Raw genomic sequence first — 24,079 nt, 5'->3', positions numbered from 1 at the left:
AGTGTTTGAAGAAGTATCTACCCACATGTGGTTGCAGAGTCTCAATCTAGAAAAAATACAAATCTTCTAACCTTTCTCTTGCAGATTTTTTTGTGTTAGTTTGTTACTGAGTTACCTGTCCAGCAGCTCCCAGTCCTCTCCTCCCCAGCGGTCCTTGAATTCCTCTGTGTTCATCCCCCCGATCTTATCGAAGTCGGACTTATAGATCCCAAACAAGCCAAAGCCGTTCACCTCCCAGTAACCTGCAGAGAGAACAAAAAGTGAGCAACCGTTTGTCCACATGCATCCAGAGTTTTTTTTCATAAATGAGAAAGTCTGATGCCTGGAAAGTGCTTTTGATGCAAATGCACTTATTGTGCATGCAAACTGAAAACCTTCATTGTGTTGTCTCTTACTGGGGAATGAGTTTGAGTGATGAGCCAGTATACACACTTGAAAACGATATAAATAAATGAGTGATTGTTCAAGTGTCTTCCCGCATGTTTGTGTATTTGTGAGTTACCGTCAGGCTCCAGTGGTGAACTGCCGCAGCCGAGTCTCATGACAATGGGAGCGAAAGCGAGCCGGCCCTCCACACAGTGCTTCCTGATGCTTTCCAAGATGTTGAGAGGGAAGTGGATGTGCAGATCACACAGGAACACAATGCTGTGACTATCCTGCAAGGGGAATCACAAACGAACCCACATGAACACAGCCATTCCATGTAAATAATCACTAAATCTTTCCCATGCCTGAGTGAAAGAAAGGTCTGTTTTGATGATTCTGTGTATTAGCCAGATGTGAGCTGATGTTCACACACGCCTTCAAATGGGATTTTAGGATTAAAGAAAGTAAAGAAGACCGGGCTGTGTCTTCACTTCCAGAGCCTGCAGGTCATTCAGACATGAGTGACAGTCCCGTCATCTCACCATGACAGCACTGACACTCAACTGCGGGATCAACGTCTGTCCAACTTTCCAGCTGCGTGTGCATGACAAAGGGAGAGCTGGCGTTAGGGCACATGCACACAGATAACCTGTGAGAGGGAATAGATGCGACAGCTATGGCATACGCATGACAGAGGCAATGCAGCAAACTGTCTGAGCGATTCCCCATCGCCCACAGCTGGGCTCTGCGGGAGAGGGCGAAGGGAAGCAGGAGGAGGCTCGGAGATGAGGGGCGAGGATCTGCAGCCCGTGACAGACTGGCCTAGATGTGATGTATTCATTATGCATGAGTGTTCTTTCTGCCTGTCCATCAGCCAGTAAAGGTCATGTGGTCAGTGTGTGTGGCTGACCTTCAGTGAGTGGCTTTTTTTTTCTCCACGCTGCCAGCTCACATATTGTTTGCTTCTCTAACCTCAATAGTGTCCACTCCGATTTGAAGTCCCGCTGAGCGCTCAAAGTTCCCCTCTCTCCTTAGATATTCATATCTGTCAAAGCAAACAGAAAGCAAACGTCACTAAGTCTTTAAAATATTCTATAACTTTTCCAAAATGTGTTTGAAGTCGTATCACATACACACCTTGGCACGCTGCTGTCTCGGAGCGCCTGCTCCACATCCATGTCTTCGCTCTCAAAGTCGACGATAATGATGCTGAAGTTGTCGTCCTTGGTCTGGCGATGAAGGTTCTCCATGTCAGATATAAACTGCTGTACCCAGCGGGCCTGGTTTTTCACTGAGGGAGAGTAGAAGCAAAGGGAAAATGACACAAAACGTAAGGAGAAAAAAATTATAGATATTAAGAAAATAAAGCCTGAACACTTTTGAAACAAACAATAGGTTGTTCCATTTTAACAGTATAAAATAAGTTGTAGAACGGTTTTCAGATTTCTAAGTTTACGAAAAGGTTTTAAGCAGATTTGAAGTTTTTAAAGTTAACATTAGGTGGCTGACAGATGATTCTGTTCCTGGATTAACAGTAGCTCATGACAAAGTTTCAAGCTGCTGTGAGGACCTCTCTGGTCGTGTTGATATTTGTGACAAAGCAGTTTCATATACCTCTTTGCTTAACTTGTCCTGTACATATGTAAGTAATGTTTTCTGACAAAGAATCACATCCTTATGAATTTAAATGTGTAATGTGCAACTTCAAATGGATCTTGAAAGAATCTAAAAGGTCTGTGTTTGCAGCCTGTAGTTAATCAACTGATCTGACACCTACCCCGCACCAGGGGAGACAGGCATATCAAATAATATAGAGTTATATATAGCATGGTGTTGTTTGCTTTTGTAGTTCATCTTTAGACAGGAGAATAAACTTCAGTGTGTTTCATAGCCACCTTAAAACTCCTCACATGAGCTCAAACAATACATTCTTGAAAGATTTCCAGGTTACCATTACAATCAGTTTAACACTGATTATTCTGTTTTCAAAGGTTTTATGAAAATGATTAGGTTTGCCTTTAAAAAAAAAAAGTTTGCAAACAGTTTGCAAAGTTCAAAAAGCAGGTAGCATACAGAGCATATTCCATTTCTTTTATTGACAAAATGTTGCTTCTTTGAACTACCTGGCACCACAAAGTGCACCATCACATCCTTCCTCCACTGCAGCATCACCGGCTGGCAGAGCAGAGGCTTAGCATAGGTGGTGCTCCAGGGGGTGGCTCCTAGCCGGGCGGGGGACCTGGAGGAGGTAGGGGGCGGTGGTGTGGTGAGGGTGGACGTAGCAGCAGACGGGGCTGACGCCGGCGCAGAGGCCGGTGCGGAGTCAGTGTTCTCGAAACTCTCCTCTCCTTGCCTGCCGCGGTGGAGCAGCAGGTAAATGTATTCTGACAGTCGCACCACGTTGCGGCCCCTCTCCATCAGCTCCAGCTCCACCAGGTAACGGTTCCCTCTGGCCGAGTCCCGCCGCTTCTCCACGTTGACGATACGCAGAAGGGTGTAGATCCTTGGGCAACGGATAAGAAACAAAGGTAAGAAAACAAAGACGGGTTCTCTGAAAAGTGACTGAGACAGAAACAAATCTCGGATCATTCACACAGCTGGATTAGTTGGTGTTTGACTGTCGGAAAACCTATTTAAATATGTAGCTTCTCATTATCTGTGGTGCTGTGAAGTCAGCGTGATGTGATGTGGGGGGAAAATGCAAACAGAGGAAAGTTAATGGCCTCACTGCTTCACACAAAATAAAATAAAAACATCAAGGTTCGTAAGCACGGCTGCAGAAAATAGTCATCAGCACATAGTGGATGGCTAACATGAAGTCAATGAAGCAGTGCATGACCAGTATGTTCTCAGGGAAAATGACTTCTTGCTTTACATAATGGTTAGCAGAGGAAACCATAATTTGAATTCACAAGGTTGCAGGAAAACACAAGCCCTTACTTAGCCCCTCATTATTTTTACTCCTTCCTGTTGTCCTTACCCGCCGTTTTTTTCGTTGAGCTTCTCCATGTACTGCGCCAGCACGTCCACCACCTCGCTCTCCGCCAGCTGCAGGTTACCGGACACATTGCAGCGCAGGTCGTTCCAGTCGGACCGCAACAGCTCAAAGTCCATCGGGTTCACCGAGAAGGTCCTTTGCCAGTTGATGCTTTCCTCGGCCCAGCCTGGCCGAGCCTCCACCTCCTCGTAGCTGTAGTCCGACATCTCACCCTCCTCTGGCTCTGGCTCAGGATCAGGATTAGTATCCTTCTCTAGATCTGCCGGGTTGGGATCTGGCTCTGGCTGCTGCTGGGACTCGGTGATTTCTGAGGTCCTGAGGTAAGAAGTGACCCGTGTTTGACCTTGGAGCGTGTTTTCTGTGGAGTTGAACCTTGGTAAGGTAACTTGAAGGGGATCCTGATTTAGGGAGAGTGGGGTAAGCGAGTCCCTTTTCCTGGGAAGATCGGTAGTCTTTAAATCTTGATGCAGCCCTTTCCTCCTGCTTTTGTCTGGATGTTTGGACTTCTGAACACTCTCATTCTGTATGTGGGTGCTTCCATTGTGTGGAGATGCCTTACCCTCTCTTGTGGGCGGATTGAGCCAGAGCTGAGGGTCACTAACAAGACTTTTACCTCCCCCTGCATGTCCTTTGGCACCTAGGTTGACCAGCCTTGTGGTTTTCCCAGTTTGGTACAGAAACACTCCTGGGAACACCTCTCTAGGGTGGCGTGATGCTCTCTCCTCCCTCCTCTCTCGCCGCTGCTCCCTCTCCCTCTCCCTGTCCTTCTCCCGCTCCTTGGCAGGCCGAGGCCTGGTGATGTAGATCTTATTCTCCTCCTTCTTCTCCTTCTTGTTAGCCAGGAGTTTGTTGTTGTTAACTTGGGGGTTGTTGCTGTGGGCGGAGTTGCTGAGGATCTGCTTGGCTCGGCTTGCAAGGGCAGAGAGAGAGGACTTTTTGGGGAAAAGGAGGGATGATTTAGTCAGTTTGGGCGAAGTCTCAGCTCCCTTCTCACCTGCTGCTTTCCTTCCGGGGCCCAGCTCTGCAGGACCAGTGCGGATCCAAGACAGGGAGCGACCCCTGACCATGCTGTCCATGTCAGGCTGAATCCCCCTGTGTACGGTCTCTTCCTCTATTCCCCTCCTGGCTCCTTGTCTCATGTTTCCTCTTGTGTGATCTCTCCCCCAGTCTCTGTCCAGATCCCTACCATCTCTGTGAGGAAAGTGTCTCTTTTCTCGGCGGCGTATGATACTGTTTACTGCTCCCTCCTCCGCTTCATGAGGGTCCTCCTCTTCCTCCTCCTCCCCCTCTCTGCCAGCTGGTGTGGGCGCAGACTTGGAGAGCTGGTTGGAAGGGTTGGAGGTGTGGCTGGTCTGGCTGGGATGGAAAGGCTTTTTGGGCGGCTGTGTGCCAACGATCTCTGCTTCGTCCTCTGTGTCTATCACCTCCTCTTCTTCTAGAAAATCTGCAGACAACAAGGAGGCATGAGGGTCTGTACTGTGTGTGTGTGTGTGTGTGTGTGTGTGTGTGTGTGTGTGTGTGTGTGTGTGTATACATGCACGCATGAGTGTGAGTTTGATTGTTGGTAGTCACCATCTGGGTTGGGGAAGAAGAACGATCTATCATCTTCTTCTTCATCCATCTTCATATATTTGTAGAAACCAAACCTGGCGACCACAACAAAAGACAACACACACATTAAACACACACCTAGACATACACAACTGCATGGATGATCAGAAGCTTGAATTGTTTGAATGTGCCTTTCAGCGTAAAATAATTCATCTTTGGGAGAGATGTTGCATAAATCACTCAATCAACTCACCATCAATTTTACAGACTTTTGAAGATTTATTTTCTGCATAATCAAAGAACTAGCTCATAAACAGAAGACAGAGACAAATGTTCCCAAAGATTCCCCTGAGATAAAAACCAAAAATGTCCTTACTTTTCCAGGTAGATAGGGGACTCTCTGTAGAAACATTTGTTCTCTCGCTCCATGTGGGTCAGACGTGTGAAGTCGTTGGGGTAAACGAAGGAGAGATAGACCTAAAAAGAAGAAGAAGTCAAAATGTCAATAAAAATGCCTTTCGCCCTAAAAACGCTCAGAATGGGGTTTACTATCATGTTGAAGTAATCATTAAAGATTAGATCAACACAAGCATTTAGATTAAATCAGTTATCAGTTATTTTGAAAAAGAGCTGCTTAGTCTTATACAGGGAATCCTGCCAAATCTAAAATACTTTAGCTTTTTTTTTTCTGCTTCCTGCTCATCATTTGTCTGTGCGGCTGCTGCAGTAACTTGTGTTGTCCTACAGGGGGAAGCAGAACTCAACACTACCTGCCAGCTCCTTCCTTTATGTGCTTTAATTCAAAGGGCGAGATTCACAAATTAGCACATATTTGGCTTCTCTGCTCATGTGCACTCCGTCCAGTTCAGCTAAATATTATGCTGACTCTGCAGGGGGATACTTGAAAGAGGGTATAAGTCTCCCGTCATAATTGGATGCACTTCAGATGACCCCAAAGTCTTATTTAAGCAGGAGCTCACTTTCTCATATACTGACACTAAAAAAAACATCATCAGTGTGGCAGGTCTTTTTAACTTCAGTAGAGGGAAGGTGATGAAGAGGTGACTTACAAATTGCAGGCCCTGGTATCTTGCGATTGGGAAGTCTTTGACTACATAAGTTGGCGAGTAGAGACAGGCAGGAAGAACGTTTTCCAGCCGAGAGGGGTCGATCATAGGAGCTGATGAGACAAAAAGAGATGGAAAAGGTGAATATTTAAGTTAAGATACAAAAAAGAAACGTGTGTTTGGGTTTTTAGAAGGTTGGGAAATGATAAGTGCGAAGGAAAAGACACACAATGTGGAACACAGCTGCCAAGACGAAATGACAGTCTGAATACAGCTAAACTGACAACCAAGAGAGGCTGCAGGCCAGACCGTCAATCAGTCAGTCAGAGAAAATGACAGGCCTGAAAAGGAGGATGAGGACAGAAATAGGGGGCAGCGGGAAATGATGAGTGGCAGATTTACTGCTGTAAAAGGTGTCCCTGGGGTCCGGCTTCAGCATATCCGCTCCGTGCTGCGTGATGCTGCCTCCCTCCAGACCCTGAGGCTGAGACTCCTCTGGGAGACGGATGTGACTGGCCAAGGTCTGTGGGATGTGGTCGACGCTGTTCATCTTCAGATTGGACTCGTCTGACAAATACAGATGCAGGGACACATATTAGGTGAGACAGGAATGATGCAGAAAATGTGTCTGCATTCACTTGCTTTTAACAACGATGATTCAATGATTCAATGATTGAAACATTTTGGTTAGCTGTTGCAAGGAATATACGTACTGTATTTGCACATGAATTGTCTCGCAGTCATCAAAAATACAGAACATGAAAATTTAAAGAAATGGGAGGAAAAAAGAATGAAATAGAGGCAGAGATAAGTAAACAAAAGAAGAAGAGGAAGAAGAAGAGGAGCGCAAAAACAAAAGCTGAAAAGAGGAAAAGTTGGAAGATAACAAATACAGAGCTGAGTCATAATTACAGCAATCGATAGCAGGGGAGGAGGAGGAGGGAGCGTGTGTGATTAATGGCATGTCAGGAGGAATGCCTGATGGGAGAAATGCTTCATAATTAAGAGGGTGGTCAGCATCATTTCTATCCTCCAGAGGGAGGAGCATGCACACACTTTCATTGTGTGTGTTCGCATGTGTGCGCGTGCGTGTTCTGGGGGCTGCTCAGGGTGATGTACAGGGAAAGCCTCTTCTTGAATAACAATAAGACATCTGTTGATCACATATTTTCCACGCTTTGCCAAGAGTAAGTAATCTTCTATGATCCTAAAATCCTCAAAACAAGCGAAAAACTGAGAAAACAGTGAACGTCTCCTTCCCCTTTTTAAAAAGTTTATTCCATCCTTGGAACAAATGTAACTGGGTTTTCAATTTTAAACAAAACTGTATGGGAGAGTTATTTCAGCATTATTTTAAACACCATAGATGGATTGTCAAACAAATGCAGTCTACCCGTGTCGAAGATTCATTCCTGTTATTTCAAAGTGGAATTGTATCAAATATGTACGTCTGAAAAGTAAAAAGAAAATAATAATAATCGCAGACTACAAGTAGTTGAGAGTATCTCATAAAGGGAGGAGTAGGAATGAAAGTGTGAAGGCAGAGATGAGAGGATGGTAATGCTGGATTCAGACAGGTGACCTCATAAACCACAAAAAGTCCCTCTTCTCCCCTCAAATGGCTGCTCATAAACATGATGGCACACATTCCCCAGCGTACAGCCCACAGCTTTGCCCAAAGTTTCCACTCCACACCTCATTTTCTCTGCCTTGCTCCTTGTTAGCAAGACTGAATCCGTGTGACACCCTGCTATTCTTGAAGCTACAGAGGTTACACATCTAGGGAAGAGCTGCTGCTTTCATGTCTGCTATGAATGACATCTATAGTGAAAATATAAAGCCAGTTTGAGACCCTGTAGCTTCTCTTAACACCCCACAGAAAAAGGCAATGTGCAGCTGCCCGGTGGAGAGAGAAATATAAATATACAAATGAAGGAATGTAGATGTAGATTTTAATCATGCAACAGGATTAAGACAAAAATGTGAGAGTGCCTAATAAGGAACAAGAGAGAAACACGAGATCAAAAAAGTCTGCGTCCATATCAAAGCAGATTGATGAAGATATTTTTTATAGCATAATTTATTTTCTCTAATCGGCATGCTCCTGTAGATATAGATTTCTATAGTTGCCATAAAACCTAATTTATCTCCCTGGACAAGACGTCACCAAAGCTTCCAGGGTTAGAGGACCTCTTACCTGTGTACAAGGAGATGTAGGCGGAGTCTATCACTTCATACTTCAGACCAGGCAGGAACGGACGCCACTGTGTGTGTGAAGGCAGAACGAGAGAGAAAGAGAGAGAGAAGGGATTGGGTGAGACAAGAAAACCCAATGCCAACACGTGGAAAGTATAAGGTGAGCAGAAATCGTCCATCTCACTGTTTGTAGGCTAAAGTGGGACACTGTCTGTGCTATTGATTCGAGCAACATCACAAGAATCGATCTGACACCGGGTTTTTATATAAACACACTTGAGAACGGAGAGACAGAAGAAGGAAAGAGGTACATTGACAAAAAACAAGAAATGTGACGCCTTGAGGGATAAAGAAGGGAGGAGGAAATGAGCAAAACAAGAGCAGACATAAAAAAAAAAGAAACTGTGAGCCGAGGAAGAACAGAGGCGTAGGAAAAAGATGGTGAAGAGTAGGTGTGGAAAGGAAGAGCTAGTAATGACCTGAAAATAGATGGAAGTACACAGAGAGAAATACACGAGATGGAGAGAGAGGCTACAATTCTTTTTAAATAGATTTCACAATTACCACGTCACTTCTGGTTACCCGGGATATAACCACAGGAGACAGGTCATTTTGCAGCCCTCGGGATGAGAATACAAATATAAACACCCTCCTCAGGCGCATGCAAATGCCTCCGCATATGTATGCAAATCAAAAACACACACATTAACAGTTTCAGATTGTGTCGCGGTGCCCGTTTTGTCATTCATGAAGCACTGGTTGGAGCTCCAACTGCTGATATGTAAAAGGCAAATCCAGCATTTGTTGTGTTCTATCCTCATGTTGTATCGTACTCCTTCAGTAACACGCTGACACTTCAACACAAGAGAAAACAACCGAGCAAGTGCACATATAAAGGAACAACTAACAAGGACACAGAGCGGCGTCATGCTGAGCAGCAGCAGGTAGCAGCCCAGCAGGTCGCCAGACGCTTCAGCAACGTGTCATTATATTAGGGTGCTTGTCCTCAAGGTCAAGTCTGGAGACCGCCACAGCGGGACTCCTTCAAGGACAAAAAAGTTGAGACTGCACTTGAGTTGTTGTTGTTCTTGGGAAGTGGTAGTTTGGAGTTTCAGTTTCAAGCAACTGAAAAAGAAATCATTAAAAAAAAAAAAAGTGCTGATACTGAATCAGCTGTGTCAGTGTTGCATGAATAAGCTTGGCTTCTTTGGTACTGAAACTTAATTCATGCTAACCAAGGAAACTCATTATATATCAGAAATGAAAGTGAGCCTAAAATCCCAGCTGACTGAGAATAGTTGTATATTATCACTGGCGCAGGCTTGAGATTTGTCATAGTGGGAAAGCCGGTGTTTCAAACAACACAATTGATGGCTCTGTTCTATTCCAGTGTCTCAGGAAGGCATTAAAGTCTGACACTGAGACCGCACTAACAAAACAACCTGCCTGATGAACCTTGAATCCAACCTGCAGAAATGAAATGCACCTCAAAAAGGCTCAGCACTGAGGTCGATGCTGCTGATCTTTTTTGATACCGCAAAGTTCAAAGAGAGTCAGCGGTAGCTATAAAGGCTGGACTCCAGTGCTGCACACATGAAGCTGCCTCCACAGTAGAATCAATCAATATCAACAATAGAAACAAACAACACTTGACATGTAATCAGGGCAGAAAGCAGCACATAAGTCTAGGTCATAAGCAGGACCGCCTCAACCAACTGAGCCACAGCCGCCCCCAAATGGCCATGATAAGAATCAAAACTGCTAAAGGTAGAACTTGGCCTTTATGTTACCACCTATAGTTGAGAAACAGATGCACCCTTCCACACTTTTCAAGGCTCAACAGAGTTCAACACTCAGCTGTTGTCATTTCAACTTTAAAAGTGAGAAGCTTAAAAAACTGCACGTCAACCCTCTGTGGGGTATTTTGCAGAAATGGTTCCTCCTCAAAGTCTGGCTTAGTGCTTCTTTATTTAATTTGTCAAAGAAGTGAAATTAACTGGTACCCATAAATGTGTGTGTTAACATTTTCAACTTTAAGTAATAGTTTCATAAACAATATCTCTGTAGTTTACTCTGTGCGTATGGTATCATCCTCTGGGAAACAATGTGGACCGGGAGGAGAAGGAAGAAGCACTGGCCTGCTCACCAGTCCCACAAGTTCAACAGAGAGCTAGGAAAATCTATATCCAAGGAGAAATAAAAAATAAAAAAAAAAGAACCATGCAATCCCACTGCAAAATGGGCAGCCAGTAGTTTTTGTTCCATCATGCCTAGACAACCCAATGACATATGAGGGTTTGGTATTGTTTTCATTCAGCTGGTCAAAACGATGATGCTCCAAATCACAGTGTGGTTTGATGCCCACTAGAGTGACACACAAACAGTGATTTCATTCAGGTTTACACACACACACACACACACACACACACACACACACACACACACACACACACACACACAGGTAGCTTGCCTCTGGTTCCATCAGGCACAGGTTATTTTTGCTCTGCAATGATTAGGAGTTTATTGGTTCACAGAGAGCTGGCCGCTGTTGTGTTTGTTTCCTTTAATTCAATCTGCTGCTCCAAAGCCTCAGGCACTATGGGTATGAAGTTATTTTGTTCGTGCGACACGTAAGCAGCAGTGACATAATGAAACTATTTGACCTTTCCTTCTATATGTTAAATTCAATTCAGAATTAAGATCAGATGAGATCAACAGAGTGTAAACAATACTATTAAGTTTTCGCAGAGTCCTACAATTTCCAGGGAATATGTTATTTTTTTTGCCTGTATCTTCTTAACCTGCTCACTTTAATCTGTGGCTTGCTTCATTACTGAACCTTCCAAATAAACCATAGACTTTTAAACAAGGTGATAACGTTTTTTTTTACATGTTGCGGTTTTATGGTTTTGCATAAGTATATTGTTATGCATAGTGTTTGTTATCATGTATATTGTCTACTGTTAGATGTTTCTTTAAAGCACATTGAGTCTATGCTTGTCATATGAAATGTGCTATATGTTACAATGTTACAACTCACTTAGCAGACGCTTTTATCCAAAGCGACGTACATCAGAGAGTAAGTACAACAGTAATCCTTTCATTCACCACCACCGAAGCAGGGGGAGCAATGCGGGGTTAAGTGTCTTGCCCAAGGACACATCGGACATGTTGCTCAGCTGGGGATCGACCTTCCGGTTGAGAGGTGACGACTCTACCAACTGAGCCACAGCCGCAGCTTTATTAAACTTGACTTGACTTGAGGAAAGATGATTACACAGCTACAAATGGATAAGGGCTGTCGAGCTGTTAGTCTATGTCCGTTTGTGGAGTAGAGACAGAGAGGCTCACTGCGTACCCCGCTTTCTGTTTCCTCATGTTGGCACTGTGTCTTTAAAGTCACCGGCAAAGGGGAAAGATGAACAAGACAGAGAACACAAGCCCAAGTCAATGGTAAATAGACTTGGGTTTATACAGTTTATACAGCTCAAAGAGCTTTCACATCACAGGTCACACCTACCCATTCACACATTCACACTGATACCAGAGGCTGCTATGTAAAGTGGCAATCAGAAGTATAACTAATCCCATTCACCCACATACATACATCGCAGACAAAGCAGTGGGAGCAACTTGGGGTTAAGTGTCTTGTGTCCAAAGGACACATCGGACATGTGGCTGCAGGAGCTGGGGATCGAACCCCTCAACCTTCCGGTTGACCAACTCAACCAGCTGAGCCACAGCCACCCTAAAGACACCTGCCTGAGGGAAAAAGACAAAAAAAAAAAAAAAAAAAGAGACTGGGACCACTATATTGCTGTTTGCTAAGGGGTTACCTTTGTTTATAAGGGGTAGGTTGAATGAGCTGCATGGTCATAAACTAACATTTGTGACAACATTTCTGTAATAGACCATCGTTGTTTCACCAAAACTATAAAAAAAAACACATACATGCAAGGCAATTCATCGTTTAGAAACGCAATATCTTCAGATAAGAAAACCTTTATAGTTGCTTTTGATTGCACTATCTTGCACCTGTTAAAACCCATGAAGTGCAAATTGTGTTGCAATCCACAGCTGAAAAGAGTCCTCAGTGAATGATGTTTTTACTTACTTTTGGAGTAATGCTTGCTAAATTTCAGTCCAGGTGTTTAAAGAGTGAAATATGTTTATGTGACCAAACTTTTTAAATCTTGAGTAGGACTTGAGGGGGTTTGAGCTAAGAGACATAAAAAGAATAGTAGTTTTTAGAGAAAGACTCATTTGGGGTCTTTTCATGAATTTATTGAAAGATAAATAACAATACACCTTCGCCTTAAAATGACGTTTGATCTACAATGCTAGGTGGGAACAGCAATTATTGTCCATGTTGAGGTGTGAGACAAGTCATGTTAAAAAAAGGGTTTCATCAAGGACAAAAATGTGGTAGATTTTACAGTAAGGCCAGTTGTTGCTGTTGTTGTTGACAACTTAGAGTTATTAATATGATGTAAAGAGTGGATGGAGGAAGAGAGGAGAAAGAAGTCAAAACAAGAGTCACCAATTTCCTCAAATCCAAAAAGCCTAATTTTAATCCGCCTCAAACATACATTGTGTTTGATATCTGTCAATGTAACAGTAGAAAAGTTTACATGTAATGCAATGAATTCTACTTCCAAACAAGTGACCAACTATCAAAGAGATGGAGGTTGTCACTTAGGTTAGAGACATGGACACAGAGACCTCATTATTTCTAGGACAATAAATTGGCATTATAAACGTCCCTTCACCCATGACTCTGTCTGCCACTTATTTGGAGTCTGATTGGAAGGTCAAAGACAGCTCAAGTGCTTCCATTGACCTGTGTATATATTGCCAGAAGACCTTTTAACCACAGAAACAGTGACTTCATTAAGAAGGACAGGTTGCTAACACTCCAAAAATGGTGTCCTGTTGTTGTGGCGCACAAAAGGCAAAGTGAGAGCGTGAGAGTCACTGCAAGTGCTAATGAGAGTGTGTATTGAAATCCTTTGAGTGTTGGTGTATTTGTCTCTTTGTTGAGTGAAGTTGAATTGAAAGAAGCTCTTGTTGTTCTATTGTCATTTACACGGTACAGTAAACAACGCTGACAGCCTTCATTATGGAGAAATCCAGAGTTTCATGGCTGTATCTGACTAACATGACACAATATAAGCCACAAAGTGGTAGCATTCATCACTTTGCTGATCTTGTCCTGAACACATGTAGATCAGGTTTTTGATTTTATGATAATTAATGCCATAGTGCTGTCTTTAAACAGTCAAATACACCACCCACTGAATCTTTTCCATGGAAGATGAAGACAAAGGCTGTTTCAGCAGTGTGCTTTGAATGACTCGGTCCTGTTTGTTGCTTCTGATGGTAAAGCCAATTTGCCTCAACAAACAGCAACCGTGAACATTGACCAGCTCACCAGGAGCCTCGACCCATAGCAAAGAGGTCTGAGTGGTTGAGCCCTTCAGCAGTTAAAGATATGAGCTTCATTTTTGCGTAATTTTCCTGGTTTGTCAATAAATCTATTCAGAAATACTGCTGCTAAAAAGTTACATCTGAACAAAGACTATAGTTTAATTTCAGTTAATTGAACTTTGATGAAGCTGGAACACACCTCGATAACTAGACTTACTAGACAAAAGATCCTTCACTGCACTTGCTCTGGTGGGTTTTGGGCTTTTTAGTAATGATATTGTACCAGACATGCTGTGTTTGATAAAGTTGGCCCTTTAAATCAGTGTTTAGGACCTTTCTTTAAGTATTAATACATGTCTTTCTCAATAATAGATGTACTGTACATGTGTGAGATGACAGGGGATGACAAGAAAAAGGTCCATTTACTGATGGGATACAATAAAAGTTATGACAGCTTTGGTGGGAAGAGAAGCAAAGTGTGAATTTTGAACATTGCCAGGAATGGAAAGTCTTTAGCATGGAGCTACGGTTCTGCACACTGACAGGCGCATCAAGGAGAAACTCCTGACAGACTGTGAGCAGATACCCCTCCAACAGAGCACAGAAAAAGACTGCTGGTGTTTTGATGCTTTGCGGATACCGTCGTAGAACCTTCGCGTAATGAAAGTTGACAGGAACGAAGAGCGGACAAAGCACCTGATGAGAAAAAGCCATAACCAAAAACTACAGCGGGAAAACAAGGCCATAAAGCTGCAGACTGATTGTATTCTTATTTTCACTGACAGCCAGAAAAAACTACACACTCATATGCTTTGTGATAAATGCCACTCTCCATTCCCCGTCACACTGACATGAAAACGGTGGCTTGTTTTCCCCGTCATATCGAGTCTTTCCTGAGGGACGAGGCAACAATATTCAAAGAGGGATGAGGAGGTGGAAAGCGAGACGGGCTGTTTGATTTTCTATGTTGAATTAAACATTAGCCAAAGTGTCTCAGACCAGACGTTTGAAAAAGACAAACGAGCCCAATATCCATAGCAATTACTGGTCCATGGTACTATGTGTGTCTACATCGATGCCCTGTGTGCTCTCTGAGGGGAAACTAGTTAGTCACACTAACACTCTCACGAGATTCAGATCAAGTCAAACTTACATGACAGACTGTCTCAGCACTCCTCTTGAAATCCCATGTGTTTGCTCTGCAGCCACAAGAATCAAACGTGTGACAAAGGCATGCAGACACTTTGATCAACATAGGGGAGAAAGGTATAACCCAGAACTGACTGATCTAGCACCATGTAATAATGAAGTTAACACGGCTATGACAACAGTACAGCTGGAGGGACTCACACTTCTCACTCATTGTAGACAGTCAAGACTCAGAGAGACATTTACATAGGATACTTGATTTCTGCTGTATTTATGTGTTAAATGTAGCACAGTGTTCCTTTAAAAGAAATACTACGGATTAAACAACCTGTAAATGAAAAAAAGACTTCAAAAAGACCAAACTAACTGACAGCAATGGGGCATCATGCAAGCCAACATTCTGAGCAGGCAAATGTAAAAAATAAAATAAAAATAGGGGTTCCCTTCATGGGATTACAGTGAAGAATAAACATAAATATTGGGGATTGTGAAGTTCCATCAGAAGTCTGAGAGCTTCAGTTTTCAGCCTAAGAAGATCATTCAGCAGAAACCCTAAAGACAACAGATCTCGGTGAAGCAACAGAAAGAAGTAATCAATCTAACCAAGTGGAGTACAATTATCCACCTTAAATATGGAGGAATACGCAAGATGTTTTCAGAACAGAATTGTTCTCTTCTTGCTGAAATGGAAGCTTGTTAAAAGCTTAATGAAACTGACCCCAGAGGAGAGGAGTAAGGAGGTCAGGAGAGAGATGTACAAAGAGCTGAGAGCAGTAGAGATGGGGCATAAGAGAATAAGTCGCTTCAGAGTACTCAGAGAAGCTCAAGAGGGAGAGTGAGGAAAGAGAGCAGCAGAAGCAATGGCAAAAGATGAGAAGGAACTGCGAGTAATGACCAGGTACATCAACAGTGAACCGGCGACACTCCTGTTCAAGTCCCAACAGACTGAGCTACTGCCACAATTTTTAGCTGACAAAAAAATCTAAACATTATCCTTTATCATATATAACAAGAGAGTCACTGAAAGATTAGACTTGGTAAGACAGGATGAAAGAAAATGTAAGCATATGAAAATTGGCATGATGAGAACATAATGAGTGTGGGTGACAGGATACTAACTTCCTATTTAATGTTAAAATGATATGTCAAGTGTGGGACGGTGCTGTTTGGGAAGTGTCAGATCACATCTGCATTAGAGAGAAGAAAAAGTGTTTTCATGTTGGACAGAAAGAGAAGAACAAACATCATCTCTAAAGACAGCTTTTATCCTTTTACTCCAAATGTTTTTTCTTTTTCAGCTGATTTATGAATAAGAATTAAGCTGTGGCATTTTATTGAGATATGAGAACACTTATAATTTATGTCCAAGTCTTGCATCCATGACATTCTGTCATCGTCATAACAATGAAAAGCCTGGATATTCATTCTGCACTGTTTCACCTACCAATCACCCCCACAACACATCCGCCAGCCCCTTCAAAAGAAAGCAACAAAATACTTGTTTTATTTTTTATTTAGGTAATTTATGAGCACTCATTTTCAACAGAGCATGAACGTTGTTTATGCGTGTCGCTGTCCTGAGCGATGTCTGCTCTTCTTGCGTAATCCTACCGAGGGTGGGGCTTATCCAGGTATCACACACAGAGCAAAGTGTAGACAGATTGAAAAGGAAAGAAAAAATGCTTTGAGCGATCTTGGCTGTCAGAGAGGAAATACTCTTACAGGCTCTACAATACAGAAGGTTTGGTGAAAATAATCAATTGCACCCTACATCTTGAAGCAGTGCTTTCTCTTTTTGTCCTTCCTTAGTTTATTTCGCCTCTGAATACATGTCCAAGAAGGGTAAAGGAAAAATATTTTGTTGAAGTTAAGTGAACATGCAACTGACCTTCCAGCAGAGACCAGTCCCCCAACAGATAAACCTATGGATAACACTATCCAGAAATGGTTCATGTTTTAAATACTGGCATGGACTGTGCCCTCTAGGGGGCAGTAGGACAAATGAAGATGGCAGTGAAAGTGTCACATACCATTTTAGAGGTAAGAGCGGAGATTGCATAAAACTGAGTAGTCTCAGTGACTATCCACATTGTCTTCTGAAGAGACATTTTGAAGCTGAGGGATGGTGATCGCCATAGAAAGCTATTCTCCAAGTAACTTTTGCTCAATCTATACATAACAGACAAAGCGGTGGAGTAGAGACAAGCCTTTAGGGTCCTGACAAACAGCAACAACGCACCCATCTGTCAGTCAACTCAGCCACTCCAAAATGTACACAGAACTCCTGGTCTTCATAAAATCAAAATGGGCGAATTTAAAAAAAATTAAACCCCTGAACCGTGTTTAGGAATAAAGAAATGAGCCATTCAGTCCAATACTAGTTTTCGTACAAGGGTGTAAACATGTTTTCTCCTGCTGTCAAAAATGGCTTTTTAACATGTGATCATTGGCTTTTGCATTCAGTGTCAAGCAGACAGTCGATGGAACAACATTTTTTTTATGCACTTCTGCACTGGCTTCATTCTTGCTCCTTGGGTGAGAACATGTTTGTCTTCAAAAAAATCATACATGTGACTGCTTGGAAAGAAATGGCAAAAGGACAACAGTAAATTAAAATGTGATCCAGCAAACAAATAACTGATTTAAACTTATGTTGGCATGAGAAAGGAGGAGAAAAACAAGCACCAAGTACTGCTAGAGAAAAGTACTTTAGAGTTTATCTAAGTGTGGTAATTAATATGTGTGACAAAAATAAAAGTCACTAGTAGAGAAGGGTATCATGTGCATGACTATACACAAGAATGTAAAAAATTAGAGAATATATCAAATGAAACTGTGAAGTGGGCGGGGTTAAAGGTATTCAAACAGTTAAGAAAAAAAGTGGATTGAGGTTACAAACTCCATATGTCTGAGAGCGGCTGAACCAAAGCCAACACTAAAAGGTGTTGAGGTGGTAAAGAAACTGAAAGAAAGCTGAAATATTGCCAAAGTAAAATGACACAGGCCATATACTTTAAGAGCTGGCTCCAGGTCGCAGGGACCACTCCTGATTTACACTTACAGGGGGAGGCGTGAGGCAGATGTTGAGGGGCCTGGGTGCTCATTTGTGTACGGTTCTGCCTTTGTGACTTCACTCATGAGTCTGCAGGGTTTGAGTATAGATGGGTGTGTGTGTGTCTGTGCATGCGTTGGTGTGTGTATTAATTGGTGGGGCAGTTTAAGGTTTGGCCTGGCAGGAGTGATAAAACTGGGTCATTAAAGTCGGGCATTTAAATCCCACACCTCTGGCCTCTCCATAAAGTTGCCATTACTAATTAAGGCATGCCTTTCTTCTCCTCTTTCTCTCACTGCCTCCTCAACTCAATCACATCATTTAACGGCCAACACATTCTCTCATTCTGTCATAGAGCAGGCGGGAGACGTTTTCCATTAAGGCCTGTGGAAAGGTCCGGTGTTTTACCCACAAAGATCCAGATGACATTTAAAGAACTTAATGACACTTGTGCGTGCTAAATCTTCTTTCATCCAGTATAATCCTTTAAAAAAAAAAAGCGGTCATCACTCTAAAAAGGAGGTTTATTTGAAGTTAATTGAAGAAAAACATTGAGGCAGGGCGCAGTAATGGAAAGGTTCAGTCTGAGTGCAGCTTTAGTTACTCATCCTAACAATCTCCTTATTCATTGGCCTGCTGTTCGTATACAAACAGTTGTTTCCATCGCCTCTGGAAAGCCAGTGTATTCCCAACTTGTCACTCCCTGATTCTAATTCTGTTTTTGTTCCGCCTTCCTGCAGCCATTCCTCCTAATTCCTTCACATGAGTAAAAAATAAAAGGGAGCCAACACAGACAGAACAAGACCTCCCTTTCTTATTTTTTTTGTCTTGCCAAAGGGAAACTTCCAGCCGTGTGTACTATCTGATATTTACTCCCTCTTGTTTCTTTGTAACAAGCAGGAGAAAACAAACACACTCCCGGAGGAACAGCCCACCTTTGAACATGCAATCACAGCTTGGTATAGCACAGAGGAGAAAAGAGCTGTGAATCCACACTATCTGCTCTTTAACAAATGAGTGCAGCGCTGGGCTTCTGCGGATTTATGTGAGCTCTGGGCTTACCCTGTTGTGGGCCGGTCTCGGTAAATCTGCTATTTTTGTCAAGGTGTGAAATGTATTCTGCTGCTAAATCACACACTGGGGCCTTTGGGTGACAGTGCAGCGCACACACATACACACACGAGCCTGACCACACACTATCTTGATTTGTTGCATGACTTTTGTACGTTTCATTACACTGTTACTACGACTGCAAACCCACTTTGATTGCCTCGTGAGTAGTGGGCTGAGGGCGAGGTGTTGGAATGAGTGAAATAGAGAGAGAGAGAGAGAGCGAGAGACAGAGACAGAGACAGAGACAGAGGAGGGTTTCCAAATGACCTTGATTTACCGGTTGACATAATAATCTCAACAGTTTTCTGGATGACTGGCAAAGTCTGCAACAAAGCTGATTATTTGAATAAGAAATACCAAAGGAAAAAGAAAAGAAATATTTCATGTAAAAGCCTCCAGCACGCACCATTTACATATTCTTTCTAAACTCTGCTCCAGTTTGTTTGTCCTCCTTATTCTGTCTCATCTTCTTCTCTTTGGCAGTTGTGTTCTTTTGGTCTTTGTCAAGCTCCAAAAAGAGAAACATCATTAGTTTAGAGGCCTTGAATTGCCGCAAAGTTGATTTATACATTTTGGTTATGTGTTATTTTTGGGCTTTTTATGCCTTTAACGGAGAGATAGGACAGTGGATAGAGTCGGAAATCAGGGCGAGAGAGTGGGGAATGAAATGTGGGAAAGAGGCCACAGGTGGGATGTGAACCTGGGCCGCATGCTTGAGCCGACAGCCTCCACACGTAGGGCGCGCACACTAACCACTGCGCCACCAGCGCCCCTGGATATGTGTTATTTTTAAGCAGTTCTCTTATTTTCACCCAATTTGTATTTGGTTATTCTGAAATAGTCAACTTAAGCCTTCACTGTGGACAAACACATGTCGCCTATAGACTTAAAACAGAAATAGGAAGTAACGGTCTAACTTACTGCAGGGCACTGAGCAGATGTAATATGATCCAGGAATGGAGGTTTAAGTAATGTACTTATTTTACTCCATTTCAAAAGCTTCTCTTGTCAACATCATGTAGTATTGGTCACCCTTACTGAAAAAATACAGCTTTGACTGTCTTTCATGACCTGCAACTTTATTGTGTTAGCTTTTTCTTCCTACTCTCAAAAATGCAGCTGTCAGCCAGAAGACTCTGTGGTTTAACCCTATTTTACACTTCCTGCCCTGCAAGAAGCCACAGGGACACAAAGTTAAACCCTTGTTGGGGAAAAAATTGTGGGGGAAAAATGTGGCCGAACCTAGCAAAGAAAAAAAAGAATATTGGGCTTAACTCTGGAGGTGACCCCAAAAAGTCCAATTGTTCAAAAGAACCTTGTTCAGAATCAGAATCAGAATCAGAAAATACAAGAACGTAAGAAAAGGAACAGGAGTGACTGTTACAGGCTGCTTGCTCGGTCGGCCCATGTGCAATTTGACTGCCAATCTCAGAGTCAAACACCTGTTTATAAATCATGAGCCTATCTTGGTATTTTAATATCCTACTATTCATTAAGCAGACCCGTTTATCCAGAGCAACTAACCTCAAAGAGTAAGTACAGCACAAGCAAAGATCTAGAGGAGGGAACAACGTCAGTAACAACAAACAAACAGCTTTAAGTCCGATCAGACACACAGGTGCTGACCATAGACTGTAAAAATAATGGACGGGACAAGCTCCCGGTCTAGTGAAGCTTTTATTTTTAGAGCTCCCCCTGCTGACTGGCTGCAGTATAGGTCATAAACCCCGCCTCCTCAATGAAAACAGATGGGATGTGGGTCAAACTGTAAAGCTAAAATACTCGTCACATAATTTTTTTCCAAACCTAAACTCTGCTGTGATCATTAGTTATTATCACCCTACATTGTGTTCAAGTGCTCATTTTTCTGTGAAGTTTGTTTTAAATAAGTTATTTGAGGTTGAAAAACGGGATTTTACGTCATATTTGACGATGATTGACAGCCGCCGATCTTACGTAGCTCTCTTTGTGAATAGCAAAAGTTACGTAGTGAAGGAAAGCCGAGACGCCATTCAATTTTTCCGTTCAGTTTTTTCGTCTTTTTTGAGCTGGCAAAATGAGTTGTTCTGAAGTAAACTGTTCTAACCGACCTGTTGGATCTAAGGGATCTTTGCAGTTTTTTCGGTAAGTAAAAAAGTGTGATTTATGTGTCATTGGTTGGTTAAAGTCGTTATCTAGCTAGCTAACACATAAGCAGTCTAAGGTTAGCCGAAATGTTGTAAAGCTAGGTTACTTGTCCGGCATGATTTATCTTTTTATTTTATTTTTTAACATGAGCAAACCTAATAATTGACATGCTATGTTTCTTGATATTGTTATATCATTTATTGTGATTTAAATTGTATTTAAAACCAAGAATCGTAATAAAAATCTGCTCATAGATGTGGTTCATTGACTGTACAGTTATTTTACAGCAAAAATAAATAGTCTGGTAAAGTCTCAAAAAAGTATCTAGGGCAAAAACAAAGTCAAATAATTGTAATCTGGCCTGCATCATTACTAATGTGTACATTTTTACAGTCTGAGTGATAAGTGGGCTATACAGAGAGTAACAGGTTTTACTTTCACCGTGCAGACTGAAATTCATAGTACTATATACGAGGGTAGAATATTTCTCTATGTATCCAGATAAAACTAAAGGTAAGATCTGATTTAATATAATTGTTACTGATTTAAGAGACTAACTGAAACGTGAACACAAACATCAACAATCTGCGGTGGTGTAATGTAATATTAACTGAGCATCATGCTGCTTAAACGTGATAAATATTCTGCATTGTCTTCCACACACCAATTCAACAGTCACAAGTTGATCATATTGTAAATTTAATGACGCTCATTGAGAATTTGTACTAAAAATTGACAAAACCTGACCAAAACCTGCGGTGATTGTGACTGTGTCTGTATTTAACACCTTTTGAAAGGAAGGTGTTAATGCAGGAGATCAGTGTTACACACAACATGCTGCTGTTATTGTAGTTAGGAGGAGACATAGGCACAATAAAAGAAGACATAAAGATCACGTTTTTCCCCACACATGTTAATATGTTTTAAATGTCATGCATTTATTTTTTTACTTCGCTTCAATAATCGTTAACGAAGATAAACACCATGATTAAACTACAGGCTATTGTTGTCTTTTTATAGCCAAAGAAAACTGAACATTCACAGCCTCTGCATTCAAAAGAATTTCAACATTGACATTTATGTCTTCCTATTTCCCTCTTTTCGCCAACATTATATTTTAAACTGAGGATTTCCTTTTTCTCGGGTCTCTCGTCTCTCCCCCAGCTCGCCCCCTCCGGTGTCCTCCTCTCCTCCCTCTACAGCCCGCTGCTGCTACTCTGTAGGACGCTTTGATTGGGGCACCTCACCAATAAAATACTATTTTATATTTTATAAGCAGTTTGCCACCACACTGCACTTTTACTCTCCAAAGGCATATGAGTATGTGCGTGACAACTTTAACAAAGCTTTACCACACAGTCACACCATCCACACAGCTGATCCAGGATTTACTGTAGCATCTTTTACAGCACTAAAAGGTCATGTACAGTCAAACAGAGAGAAGGGAAAAGAAACAATCTGTGCTCTCAAATAACAAAGCAGTCTCAAATCTTTTTGAGGAATTACAGCTAAAAAAAATCTACTTTGCATACAGTACATCCTCTGATAAATAAACTGTCTTTGCAGCACTGATTCTGAAGAGAACGTCTTCACATAGGACTCAAAGGTAAAATTATCTCTCATATGATCGGACTGTGTTATTGTAACCGCTATCAGCATCAAAGTAATTTTAGTAACAATTTATAATCCTTCTTAAAATGTAAGGAAGACTAGCAGAAGATTTTAACAGCCTCTGTGGTTCTGCAAGAAGTTCATGTTTAAATTGTTCTTCTTTCTGTTTTCAAGGAAATCAGTGTCCAAAGGAAACAGCAGCCCAGACTCTGATTCCAGCTCCGGTGAGGTTCTGCACACAAACTGGTTGTCTGATTATATGAGAATATTTAACATTAGTTTAATTTATCAGGCTGGCCCATGTGATGACAGTTTACAATAATCTTCAATAGAAAGTGGCAGGAACACTTTTGTCTTAAAACATAAATTCATAAAGCTGATCATATTATTGGATTCATCATGTCTTGTTATATATTTTGTTTTTCCTCATAAATAGTTCTCCTGTCTTAAAAACAAACTTTAGAAGCTGAATTTTAGCAGAACCTGAGGACAGATCTGATTTCAGGTCTGAGGCAGAAACATCACAGTAAAATTCATTATACTTTACATTTAACTCCATGATTGTTTTTCTTTATTACAGAAGATGCTCTCAGATTCAGATCCATCAGCAACCACTGACAACATGGAGGACTCGTCCCGAGTGTTTCCTGTCCTCTCTCGATGGTCTTCTTCTCTTCAGTTATTAACTCTTGAAATCAGCAGCACAACATGCCAGACTGTTTGACAAGTCTGTGATTGAATACATTTAAATGGAATCTCATGCATATCTTGTTATGCTTATTGGCTTTAAATGTTTAATATTAAATAAGTTTGAAGGCCATTTATCTCAGACGAGCCCGGCTGTGACAAGCTGAGCTTGTCTGTTAGCTTTGCTGTTGTCTTAGCTGTTGGTGGTCAAGAAGAAATTAATGTCAGTTCAAGGCCTTTTCAAATGTGAGCTATAAACTTAACTGCTAAATTATCTTACTGTGACCAACACATTGTAGTGCTCCAGTTAATCAGAAAGTCATGTCAGATTTTTTAAAAGTTTATTTAAACATTTTATGAAAAAAAAACCACCTCAATAAACAACCCCTGGCTTCATTAACCATGTGGAAAATAAGTAAGGGAGACCATCAGGTTGAACTGCTGGGACATAGGAGAAAGTATAAAACATAATTTAACAAAGAAATCCCAACAAAAATCAAATAAAGTATAGAGATCCTGGATGATTGTTTGACTGTTAAAATATGACGGAAAAGCAAATCCAACACAACCCTCCATCATTTAGCCTTTCAAACACAGGGCAACATCATGGAATTTATCAATTTAAGTGGTTGTATGAGAAATATTCTACAATACTCTATCAACAACAAACATTTAGCCTCAGTTTTGATGAGTCAACGTTTATAATTTGCAGCACACATTACATTAGATGATCTA

The 24,079-nt window shown here is 41.7% G+C and overlaps 1 protein-coding gene and 2 long non-coding RNA genes across 3 annotated transcripts in view; 2 read left to right on the top strand and 1 right to left on the bottom strand.

Moving 5' to 3' along the window:
- LOC132973218 (uncharacterized) overlaps positions 1-24,079 on the top strand; it is a 360,126-nt gene that overhangs the window by 36,230 nt on the left and 299,817 nt on the right. The gene's annotated exons all lie outside the window — the stretch shown is intronic.
- Positions 1-24,079, bottom strand: part of b4galnt4a (beta-1,4-N-acetyl-galactosaminyl transferase 4a) — a 156,433-nt gene that overhangs the window by 3,034 nt on the left and 129,320 nt on the right. Inside the window, exons 9-19 of the mRNA XM_061036546.1 lie at positions 8,180-8,246; positions 6,385-6,549; positions 5,986-6,095; positions 5,292-5,392; positions 4,937-5,010; positions 3,347-4,808; positions 2,490-2,869; positions 1,504-1,657; positions 1,339-1,411; positions 503-656; positions 116-242 (exon numbers count right to left, since the gene is read on the bottom strand). Coding sequence (XP_060892529.1) covers positions 116-242; positions 503-656; positions 1,339-1,411; positions 1,504-1,657; positions 2,490-2,869; positions 3,347-4,808; positions 4,937-5,010; positions 5,292-5,392; positions 5,986-6,095; positions 6,385-6,549; positions 8,180-8,246 — 2,867 coding nt within the window. The remainder of the gene's footprint in view (positions 1-115; positions 243-502; positions 657-1,338; positions 1,412-1,503; positions 1,658-2,489; positions 2,870-3,346; positions 4,809-4,936; positions 5,011-5,291; positions 5,393-5,985; positions 6,096-6,384; positions 6,550-8,179; positions 8,247-24,079) is intronic.
- Positions 22,602-23,950, top strand: LOC132973219 (uncharacterized). Its single transcript, XR_009672975.1, has 3 exons — positions 22,602-22,652; positions 22,832-22,881; positions 23,238-23,950. It is a non-coding gene; the product is annotated as an uncharacterized LOC132973219 (long non-coding RNA).

The sequence above is a fragment of the Labrus mixtus genome, chromosome 4 (genome assembly GCF_963584025.1).
Source record: "Labrus mixtus chromosome 4, fLabMix1.1, whole genome shotgun sequence".
Lineage (NCBI taxonomy): Eukaryota > Metazoa > Chordata > Actinopteri > Labriformes > Labridae > Labrus > Labrus mixtus.
The sequence above is the reverse complement of the archived record's forward strand: the minus strand, read 5'-3'. Positions and strand labels throughout refer to the sequence as shown.